This window comes from Phyllostomus hastatus, unplaced genomic scaffold, assembly GCF_019186645.2.
Source record: "Phyllostomus hastatus isolate PE091 unplaced genomic scaffold, TTU_PhHast_1.1 phas_scaffold_385, whole genome shotgun sequence".
In the NCBI taxonomy this organism is placed as follows: Eukaryota; Metazoa; Chordata; class Mammalia; order Chiroptera; family Phyllostomidae; genus Phyllostomus; species Phyllostomus hastatus.
In genome coordinates, this window is record NW_025334026.1 from 5627798 (window position 1) to 5639580 (window position 11783).

At 54.2% G+C, this 11783-nt stretch overlaps 1 protein-coding gene across 1 annotated transcript; it reads right to left on the reverse strand.

The window, feature by feature from the left end:
• Window positions 1-1859: 1859 nt before the first annotated feature.
• Window positions 1860-8134, reverse strand: LOC123806284 (NUT family member 2G-like). Its single transcript, XM_045819330.1, is given in 9 exon segments — window positions 1860-2552; window positions 3129-3242; window positions 3532-3816; window positions 4237-4414; window positions 4929-5057; window positions 5411-5613; window positions 5615-5824; window positions 5826-6127; window positions 8119-8134. Coding segments are annotated over 9 exon segments (2130 nt in total).
• Window positions 8135-11783: the final 3649 nt, after the last annotated feature.

Sequence of the window (11783 nt, forward strand, 5' to 3'; positions counted from 1 at the left end):
GCCCAAGATGAGAAGTTTCTTCACAGAGTGCCCAGGAGGCCTGGGAGATGTGCAGGCTGCTCACTGGCTGCACGAGAGGTGGGAAGGCAGCACAGGAGGGCCCAAGGGATGAACTGTGATTCCGTGGGAGGTAAGTGAGGGCCCTGCCATGCTGACATGAGTCCATTCTTGCCTACGCTCTTTGTGGGGGGCCAGACCACCCACTGTGGAACTTGACAGCTTCAGCCTCATCGCACCCCTGCTGCCAGACAACCACCCTGGGCCACGGCTTTCCATGCTGGGTGGAATTGGAACCGTGTTCGGGGAGGCACAGCCTTCCTGACACAACCTGGGCCCAGGGAAGGAATCAGAACTTTAAACCTAAAGAAGAGGCATTGAGCAAGAGGGAAGGGGGTGAGAGCAAGGGTGTGTCCATGTAGGAGCAGAGCTGGGGCAAGGCAGTTCTGGAGACAGGGGCCTCCTTGGCTCTGCTCTTGTCCCTCACTGCTTGCTCATATTACTCTTACATCTGCGGTTTGGGTCCCTGCTTTGACTGTGGGGTGTGTACTAGTGCCCACTGCAGGACTACTGAGGATCCCTCTGTCAGCTTGGATCTCCAGCTTCCACCAACTCTGGGGCCGTACATCATCTCCTACTGCCCCTGCTGGTTGCGCTCTGCGAATGAAACTGGGTCACTGTGTGTTAGTAGGAACAGTTTTCCATGCAAATGTAATTCTTTGTCAACTTCTCTTCACCCAACAGTACGCCCATGGTTGGGAGGGAAGAAACAATAGTTGTGGGATGTCCTCGAAGACCCATGGGCACTGAGCCTAGTGCACTAGCCACAGCAGATGCGTCCTCCTCCCTCAGTTGGACAAGATATTCCCACACCAAAATCCTGCAAGGGACTCGGTATCCTCCCCATTCACTGTTATTTCCTCATGTACACACCTCCCACAGGCAACTCATTACTCTCTTGTCACCCCCTCATTCCAGTCTCACCGCCTACTCCACCCTACACACTCAATCATCCCACTGAGACTGGAGCACGCTTCTCCTGCAAACAGACACACAGGCAGACAGGCTGTCCCCTGAAGCCAAGTCTTTTCCTCTCCAGTCAGACCACTCACACAGGATACTCTGGGAGAGTTGAGGATTGTGTGGCCTCCTGGCCTGACTGCTTCTGGGAAGCAGAGTGAAGCTCCCTAAAGACCAGGCTGACTCCAGTCCATCCCAGAAAACTGGTTTATGGCCCAGAGGGCTTAAAGTCTCCAAAGCAGCTGCCTATCCCTACAAGGTTCGGGGTACAGAACATGACGAGAGGCCCCCAGGAAGCCCGACACCTAGGCTAGCCTTGGGAGTAGGGGTGATGGAAGGCTCCCTGGGGATCAGGGATCTGTGTGCTCCCAGGAGCAGTTGGAAGGTATCCCCAGCAAACCAGAAGCAGGGACTGAAGTGTCACCTGAGAATCCATAACACCCATGACCTCCTCATCCCCTTTTCCTCTTGGTAACCCTCACTGAGAAGCAGCACAGACCCAAGTATGCAGAAAGCAGCCCCCAGAGCATTTCCAAACAAAACCATCTTTATTCCTAATTGATCCACAATGCCCCAAAGGTGCTGCTCTCCCCACCCCCCCCCCCCCCCCAGCTTTGCCCAAGCCCACCCCCCCCACCCTCACGTTCCAGCCCTCCCTCCTTGCCTTCCACCCCCCCCATGTCAGTAGAACACCCCCACCCCAGCTTGGCCCGGGCCCACCCTCACCCTAATGTTCCAGCCCTCCCTCCTTGCCTCCCACCCTCCCTCTCATGTCAGTAGAACAGCCAGGGTCAGCCCTTGGGTGACAAATGAGCCCTTGGCTCGTCTGGGGAATAGCCAGGTCATATCTGGTCTGGGCACCCCCATCTTGTCTGAGGCTGGCAGTAGGAGGGACATGCCGCTGCTCCATAGTAGCTGCAGTGCCGCTTCCTCCAACTCCCTGTGACAGACTGGTCACTCTTTCTCTTTTGGGCCTGGGCCTGAGCCTGGGCATCTGGCTGGCGCCCCCGACCTCCAGGGCAGGCAAGGCCTGAGGCAGAGACAGGACTCAGAGAGAGAGTACAGGGCAGCAGGTTCTTAGGAGAGGCCATGAGGAAGGCCAGGCTGGGGAGGTCCTCTTCATTCTCACCCGACTTGCCCACTGGCCTGAGACTTTCCCTAACAAGAGAGGTCTCTTTGGGAGTGGGGGCAGCCCTAGGCCCCCGCCTACAGTAAGCACGCTTGTACACCTGAGGAGCAAGGGAAAGGCGTGGAGCCCTCAGTGGCGGGTACTCCTGATGTCCGGATGAGATAGCAAAGGCTTCGGGCTTGGTCAGGTGGGCATCTCCGCGACCTTGCCTTTGACGGCCCTTGAAGTCAGTCTCTGATGAGAAGCCTCTGTCACTGATGACCAGCTGGGGGCCGAGGGCACACCTCTGGGCATCCTGGCTGGCCGCAGACTCTGAACGACCTGAGTCCAGTTGGGGTGCACCGTGACTCGGGGGTGCCTGCACACCCTCCTCCATCTTTGAGGACAGGACTCGCTCCTCCTCCAGCTGGGAAAAAGAGGAGGACAGTGATTGTCTCCACACACATGTGTGAGAGACGGAGATGTGTGGGTGATGGGGACAGTGGCATTGTGGGGAGGAGGGCAGGGGGCGACACCGTGATTCAAATCCAAAACAGACACGTGGCTCTCTTGCTATCCTCCTGTGCCATATTCCCAGCTTTGTGCCCTTCCCTCCCCTTCTGGGCTCCCCAACCTCTCCTTCCTATCACCCTCTTCTTTGTATAGTCCTCTCTTTCTAGCCATCGTGCACTGCCCACAGCCCAGAGGTGGCCCCTCAATGTGCCATGCCTATAGGCAGGGGTGGGGTGGACAGAGTCACATGCACCCCTGTTCTGGGTTGCTCCAGGCCCTGGTTTACCAGGGGCTCCCTCCCATGGCTCACCCGGGGTCCCCTAACAGCTTATCTACCTGGTGTCCTTTCCTTCCTGACTCACCTAGGGCCCCTCATCCCCTCTCTTGCCTGGGTTTTCTCCATCCTCTATGTCACCTGGGGTCCCTGCCTCCCATGGCTCACCTAGAGTTCCCTCCCATCTTCCTAAGTTCCCTCCCTACCCTGGCTCACCTGGACAGGAGGGAGTCCTAACTGCTGTGCCATCTTTTCAGCTTCGGGCAGGAAGTCCAGCATTGCTTCTATGGAAACCACTTGTTTCAGAAGTTGGTTGGGAATGGCCTCCACCTGGGACAAAAGGAGGAGGCTGTGAGTAACCTGTAAGTGAGCAGAACCTGGAGGAAAAGTGGAAAAGCAAAGACCCACCCCCACCCTCTTGTACAAGGTGGGTGTTTTACATCCTCTTGGTCCTCAGCTACACACACTCACATAAGAACACATACACATACAAACACAAGAGGGCAAGCCCACACATGCACACAGATAGCACACCACACACACACATACATCCCAGTTCTGGGTGCTGCAGTGCCACTCCCTGGAATCCTGTAGACCCTGGAGCTCCGAGCCAGCCCACCTTGGTGACATAGTCGTCCTGGTAACACAGGTATTCAATGTAGTTCAGGAGACCCAGGTCCAGGTGAGTCTCATCCTGTCCCTGCTGCCACTCCTTTCTGTCCTCTTCCCGTTCTCCACCTTTGTCCCCTGTGGCTGAGTGGGCCAGCCCCTCCAGCTCATCCATGATGTCCATGTACTCTTGCACGGCCTCAGGGGGGGATCTCGTCAGGCGTCTCGGTCTCCTGGGTCCCCTGGGGTCTGCAGGTGCCCTGGACCCTGGGTACGTCCTCCATGGGAATGCACACTGGGGCAGAGAGGGAAGAGGAGGAAGTGTGAGGGGCTCCAGCTCCCCCCATCCTGAGAATCCGATGGTGAGGGCACACCATCTAAATGGGTGTGGCTGGGTCAGGACCACCTGAAGCCATGTGACTGTGTGAAGGGAGAGGACAGGTGGAAGTGTCCAAGAGAGTCATGTGTCAGCTTCTGTGGAGCCACTGATTCTCCAAGGGAGCCCTCATCCAGCCGGTATCTTAGCAGACTTCATGTTGGGTCCTTTTACAGGGATGTGGGAGAGGGGTTGCAAAAGTTGACCAGGTCTAGACCCCATGGTGACCAAGGGCAGCTGAGGCCCTGGCTCTTGTGGCTGTTCCACTTGAAAGATCAAAGTCCCCTCAAAGGGAAAGGACACACTTGGGGACCCTGGCCTGTCCTGGGCCCCTGTTGCCATTGGCCATAGACTCCAGTGGGAACATTCTGCCGTACCTGGCTGTGGACCCACCACAAGGGCTGGGGGTCCCCGAGGATCAGGTCTCGGTGGGGCTGCTGGACACAGGCCTTGTGCCCCCTTCATCAACTGGGACTTCTGAATCTGCATCTCCTCCTCTGCCTCCAGCTCCATGAACCTGGAGGGTGAAGAAGGCACAGGCCATACTGAGGAGGAGGCCACTCTAAGCCCAGCAAAGGCAGCAGCTGATAGAGGGATGGAGAGCAAGTGTCTTGTGGCTCTCATGGCCCAGGCCACTGAGGAGGCAGGAGGTGGGCTGCTAGAAAACACGCCCTGCATGGCTGGCCCCTCTGGCTGGAGTCTTAGCCCACTGGGCTGGGCACATTCATCCCAGCCTGCTCTGAGCCTTCGTGTCGACCCAAGGATGGCTCAAGATCAGAGGGACGGTGGAGCTGCCAGAGGTAGCCCAGAAGAACCCACGCTCCAAAGGTGAGGGAGAGGCTTGCAGAGGGGCCAAGGGCCTCTGGACTGTGGGGACCCTGTGTTGACCGACAACATCCTCTGTGGTGAGCACCCTCACAGTGGGACCCTGCCCTGCAGTCAGCCCGCATCACCGTCCCCACCCCCACACTGCTGTCAGACCCTCGGCCCCCAGACACACACAGCTTTCAGGACCCAGAACCCTGACTCACATTTCTGCCATCTCGTAATAGGTCATCCGGTCATAGTTGCTTTTGCGATCCCACTCCTGCATGGCCTGCCCTATTCCCTCCTCCAACGTCATGGTGGGCTTCAGGCAGGACAGGGACCGGAGCACTGGGCTGTAATAATACCTCAGGGTCAGTCACAGTGTACAGCTCAGCCTGCACCCAGCTGTGTGGAGCACACGTTCCCACCTCCCCACCCAGCATGAGCTCCAGCAGGTGAGGGAGGAGGTATCTGTGGGTGCAAAAAGAAGACTTTCCAGCTACTGTTGTTGCTGCTGCACACTCACACCAGCTCATGAACCTGAACTTGAGGCTGAGCCCCCACTTGCACCCTGTCGCTAAGACACCTCCCTCAGACCTTCCCTCCAGTACCCCGGACAATAAGCCAGCCTGGAGGTCCATCCCACATTCTTCTGTTAGGTGAAAGCTCCAGGGGAGTCCCCTGCGCCCCTGCCCAGTACACTCACATGAGAAAGCAGGAAAGAGCTTCTGCATCAGGACTCTGGGGAAGGTGCCCACGGGCCAGCACCTTGAAGCGACGCCAACGTTGGAAGTCCTCATACGTGCTCTTGGGGTTACCGAAGTCATCTGGCAAGGCCTTGGACTGGGAGGTGGCCAGGCCACCCTTGCCAGAAGCCCCAGGTAGCTGAGGCCAAGCGTTCACTGGGGGGGGGGATGATGGAGGCCAGCTGTGCAGTTGTTGGTGGAACTTGCGGAGGAAGGCTGGGACACCAGCCTCCTTTGCCGGCCGGGGCACTCCCCAAAGCCAAGGTAGACAAAATCGTCTCCACTGCCGAGGCTTCCAAGAATGGAGGTGCAGGACACACAGCACCACCACAGAGGGCCCCTGGAGCACTCTCGTTGAGGGGTGCCTGCGTCAGGGACGATGGTCTCAGGACGATGGGGTGGCTGTGGTTGCCCCACTTCCGACCTGACCCGGTCCACGATGTTGCAAGCCCCAGTCCCAATGAGGCCACGACCAGCATCTCTGGCTGCCAGAGATGCACTGGGCAAACCCAGGGGGAAGCCAGGAGGGAATGATGGGGTCGTCAGGGGCAGTGGGAGCTGCTCTCCAGGAGGCCGCTGTTCAGGGCCAATAGTCAGCTGGGGAAAGGGCAGTGTGGTGAAAGGAGTCATGGAGGCACCAGGGTTCATGCTCGCATCTGCTCCCAGCACTGCAGGTGCTGTTGAGACAAAGGGAAGGGGGGAATGGAGTGCGAGAGTCAGCAAACAGGACTGAGCCTCTTTGGTTCCTTTTGAGTCACTGGGGGAATCAAAGCTGTGATTATCAACAGAAGAGCACCATTTGCATGGCGGGGGGGGGGGGGGGGACAGTGGAGTCTGCCAATGTCCTCAAGGCATTGTCATGCTCTGACCTCCAGTCGAGAATTTTTCCACTGGAGTGCTTGCTCCCCGTTCGCTAAGGCTCCCCGACCACAGTCTGCTGAGGAGAAACAGCCCCAGCCAGCGCTGACTCGGAGAGCCCCCCTGAGGATTCCCTGGCACCTGACCCTGCCAGCCTCACAGGCTGTCTCCCAAGACATGGCACTGGGCAGGAATCTGCTCTGTGGGAAATGACCCTAGGCAGACACACTAGTGGTAGTGACCTTCTCCCAGCTAAGTACTGGGCACCCAAAGTGCCTTTGTGAACAGGCAGTCTCCAAAATATTAGGACCCCATCTGCATCTCTGTTCTCCTTTTCCTCAAAATACATGGCTCTCCTTTCTTGCTCATGCATAACAACACAAAAACACTGGAGTAGTATCCATCTCTCCACAAGAAGGAACCCTGATATAACCCCCTTAACACACCAGCCCAACATGCACATGTATGTCAGAAGCAACAACAGCAAACACCTAACACGGACCAGGTTCTGTCACTCCCACCCCCATTCTCAGGGTGTTCGCCACCCTCAGGAGCTCTATTCCCAGGACAGTGACCTGGGACATAGGCATTGTGTCCCTCAGATTCTGTCATTTCACCACCTGCAATGGCTGCAGAGAATTAGAAAAGGGCCAGGGGACGGAGAACACTGGGGCTGTCCATGGGTTTCCAGAATGTCCCATTGGTCATGGGACTGCAGACTGTCTGTGGTCCTACCCTTGCCAACTCCCAACAATAGAAAGTGGAGACTCGTGAGCCAGGTGTCAGTGCGGCAAAACTGCCTGGAACACATCCCTGTTCCGAGGACCTCATGTGCACTCTACTGTGGGAAAAGAAGCTACACATCACGTGCCCCTGAATACTCAGGACAGGTGTCCTGGGACTCTTACTCAACATACAGAAGATCGTCCTGCTTCTGTGCTACTCCCCTTGCCCCCCTTAAAAAAGGAATCGCCTTCACAGACACTCCATGGGAGACCCAACCAGGCTCCACATCTGTTTTCTGTCCGTGAAGCAGTGATGTGGAATATGAGCAAACCCTTTGAAGAACTGAGTTGCCACAAAGGGGGGAACAATTCAGGACAAGTCAAGTAAGAAAGCCCTATAGTGGTGCAAGTTACCCGGCTGCCCTGGCCCTGTGGAATACAAGACAACAAACAACAGCTCCCTGGGCTGAGGAGAAGTGAGCTCTGGGCTGGACGGAATGGAGAAGTGTGGGCTGCAGCAGTTGGAGTACCTTCCAACCTCACCCTCAGGGAGGACATTTCAGTGTAGACTTGGCCACAGCCAGCCCCGCTGGACAACTTTCTGGCTAACACCACGTCTTCTCACTGCCCCCATTAGTTCTAGTATACTGAGTCCAAGTCCCTTAGAAAGATACTGTGGGGCAATCTCCAGGTGCTTGAAGAACAGGGCATACGAATAGGCTTTCCCATGACCCTCCCTGTGTCACCACCTAACTTAACCCACTACTCCATACACACATGTCGAATTGGCTTGTCTCCACTCTAGACAGAATGCATGTGCCTGCTGCTGTCCTTTCTCCACACCCAGGCATGTCCCCCCGAGTCATCCTGATCCCCATCTCAGGAGCCCTCCTGTCCATTGCCATCACAGGTTTCCTTTGGCTCCCAGCCTCCCCAGGTGACAGGTCTGTGGAGGTCCAGTGCTCTCTCCTTCCTCTCCTTCAGTCCGGACTATGTTTCCCCAGTGGGAGTGTCACATTTTAATCCCAAGTTTTGAGGGGCAGCCCTGTCTCTAAAACAATTTCCCCTTGGACCTACAGGCTCACCTCCTTCTGAAGTCATCCTCGCAGGCTGAGACACTGACCACTGCTGCCGAGTAGCCTCCGCAATGAGAAAATTCCAGTACAGGAACTAGAGAGTGACCTGCTCCAACAGATGCTCAGCATCCAGTGGAGGGAAGAGTTTGAATTTAAACAGCAGAATGTAGGGCTCCAGACATTCCGCAGCGGGGGAGGGGCCGAGGCCTGGTAGGCTGGAGTGTGCTGGGGTGGGGGGAGGGCAGATATTCCATGGAGGGCTCCGGCAGGTAGGCAAGAACTAGAAGTTCCTGTCAAGTATTAGGTAGCAACAGAAATGGTGTGTGCCTCTTTAGGCTATTTATACATGTTTTTTGTTGTTGTTGTTGGGGTTTTTTTTAGGTTCTCAGCACAAAGGCTTTACTTGATGTTCCCTTATTTCAGTCCTTGATCCATCAACCTGGCTTGGGGTCCCTCAACCTGCTTCTTCTCTGGCTCTTGACTTACTTCAACACAGGCTGCACTCTCTGAATAAAATTCAAATGTATAACCCCCCAAAAATAATAGGTACTTATGTATGGGCACATGGAGCCCAGGGCTTGAACTCAGGAGTGACTCGGCAGATCCAACAGGTACACGTCATTCTTTAGGAAACAGTGCTGTGGCCGCAAGTACTGTCCACTGCCGCAAGCTCTAGAGACTGCAGCCAGCCCAGCCTTAGGAACCATCCCTTTTGCTCCAGTCCATCAGGGGAAGACCCTGTAGCCTACATCTGCGTGTGAATCATGGTAGCACTCCTTACAAAAACTTGTTTGATTCTTAGTTTCATACCGTGCATAAATGTCAGTTTATCACTGTCAAAATTATCTGCACAGGCATTTGTGTGTTGTGCTGTGAAAGGAGAGGATTGTTAGGAAATCGGCCAAGGGAGATGAGGGGTGATGACGTTGGAGGATTACGACCGTATCTCTTGGGAGACAAGCTTCACTCCTTGCCGTAGCTGCACAGTTCCCACTGATGGGAGGGTGAAGGACTGACTGTTGCACACTGAGAACATTCCCTGAAAAAGATTCTCTATGGCACTTAAGACATTGCTGGCTACCACCACCACCACTGCCCCCCACCCCGACAAGGAAAGATTGACTCAGAAAAAGTCGAGAAGGGGAGGTGAGAGCAATTCAAGCAAAATCATGGTAGATTTTATTTTGTAAAAAACTACCGCGGGGGTCGAAAGAAGAAACGACTTGAAGATATTTCTCAGGACTTGAACTGTCATCATGGGGAAACCTTGAACATTAGAGGAATGGCAAGGTCCCATGCCTGTGTCTTGTGGAGTTTTCAGTCTGTGCACTTGGAGAAGCTTAGTGTTCTTAGATGCCAGTGATCTTCAGGGTTATCCCGTGGAGCGAGAAATGGTCTCATCCTGCACATGACCACAGAGAGGATGTGATGATGATTGCAGTTTCTTTGGAAAGTAGGACAAATTCAAGTCCCCGGGTTGGTTCTGCTACTATAGATATGTCTTGTATTGCCGACTGAAAGTCTGCAAAAGAATGTGAAAAAGGAGGGACAGGTGAGTGAAGTCGTTCCCAGACTGCCAAATCTTGATCAATGTTGTAACAACAGCCTTGCAAAGGGAGCATCGATGAACCATCATATATTGAAAAACTTTCACATACCAAGTAAATATACTAAAAAAAAATATTCTAGTTCAGTAAATGGGTTTGAAAAACTGTAGGAATGGAATGATGGGAAAGCATGTCTCAGAGTGTTTCCCAGGTCTGCAATTCTTGGCCAGAATTGTGAAATGGAACATCCAGACTTGGTAGGATTGAGGACCTACCGTTTTCAGAATCCACAGAAATGCAGTCCACTGGGCATGAAGGCACTTGCGCCAATCTGTGGGTAAGTGCTTTAGGTAGACCTCTCCAAAACTCTTCCCCAAGGGCGGTGCTTAAACTTGCACATTTGCGATTTTAAAGCCCTAAGTGCACATTTTACACACGCTCCTCAGGGAGCTCCCTGAGGAGGAGGAGGAAGAGCGGAAGGAGGAGGAGGAGGAGGAGGGGAAGGAGGATTTCCAGGAGATGCTTCCCAGGGAGTCCCACGTTCCAGGGGACCTCGCGCCTGCACCTACGCGCACGCGCACTGGGGCACGCGGGAAGCGTGTGCCAACGTCCTGCAACAGCTCCCAGCGTTCGTTGCGGTGGTTGGGCCTGGAGGTGCGCATGCGCGAGCCTGGATGCTGGGGTGCCCAACGCCCCTCCAGGTTGGGCGTTGTCGGGACTGCCAGGCGGCCTCCGGAGTCAGTTATATAAGCAGTGAGGTAGGGATGCTCGTCCGGTTTGTGCCCTCAGGCGTCAGGGCTCCTCGGTGTTGTTCAAGCTGTGGGCTGTTTGTGACCCAGGTCTCTTTTCCTACCCCCACCAGCTCAGTTCCGGTGTTGTTGACACCAGGGGATTGGCCACACTGGAACCAGCTGCAGAGTCGGTTTAGTGACTGGCTGGTGGGATAATAAGCGTGTGAGGTATGGAACTCCGCGGCTCATTGTGTCCCCTGCATTCAGAATAGTATGAGAGCTCTGGGGAAGTTCTTCCAAATTTGGACATCGTCCTCCAGTTCAGCAAGAAGTAGCTGAAGGCCTTGAAAACGAGTGCAGACAGGGGAAGCTTTCACCTACTTCCTCACAGTTTCACCGATGCCTTCCTTAGCGTGAAAATCTCAACCAACAATTTCGTTCAAACTACACTCTTGCCAAAGAAGTGAGCGACGTTGCTGGATCTGATAGTAATGCAGTGTGTTGCCAAATCGTGGGATTGCCAGCATAGGTGGGGTTTGTGCATATTTAATTGGTTGGTGGCCATGCAATATGTGTCTGCAAATACGTGAGTCCGTTTTTCGGTTGGAGGGAATGTGATGGGTGCATTCAAAAGTGTGGGTCGATTTCTTGGTCGGAGGGAATCTGGTATGTATTGAGATGTGTGAGTCCGTTTTGTCGGTGGTTGTTTGTGATTAAGGGGATGTTGTGTGTGTTTGTGAGAGGGTGTAGGATGTGTCGCAGGCATACTCCAGGAGCCGGCCATTAGGTGTTTGTAATGTGGTGTTTGGGGAGATGAACATCCCCTGGATTTTTTCCTCCTGTGAATTGGGGATCTCTCTAATGGCCGATTTGAAAGGGTTATCTGCATTTGCGCATGGGCAATGTTAGGAAAAGTGCTTGTGTTCATCAGCCTGGAGGTATGATCCTTTTGTGTTTGGGGAATGTAGAGGACCATTGTGTATTCAGGACACGTTGTATGGTTTCGGGTATTTCTTTTTGTGATTTTTCAGGAGCTGTCTATTTCTGTTTGAGTGTGTAGAGGGCAAATCTGAGCCCATTTTATAAGACCGGTGGATGTTGTATATGCGAGTGTGATGAAGTGTTTGTGTGATTCTGTATTGTGCAAGATGGAGGAGTTAATTCTGTGTGAGAATTTGGGAGTGTGGGGGTATGTGTGTGTAGGTAGTGTGGCAGTATATGTGTATTTGAGACATACGGTAGAGGGTGGTTCGTGTTGATATTTGTAGTGCCCTGGGTAATTGTGGGGTATATTGGGGGCTTGTGTAGAGTTGTGTGTGTACTGAGTTTGTGTGTATATTCAAGGGGCATGGCTGTTTGAAGGCATATTTGCTGGAGCTGTGTGTTTGTATTTTTT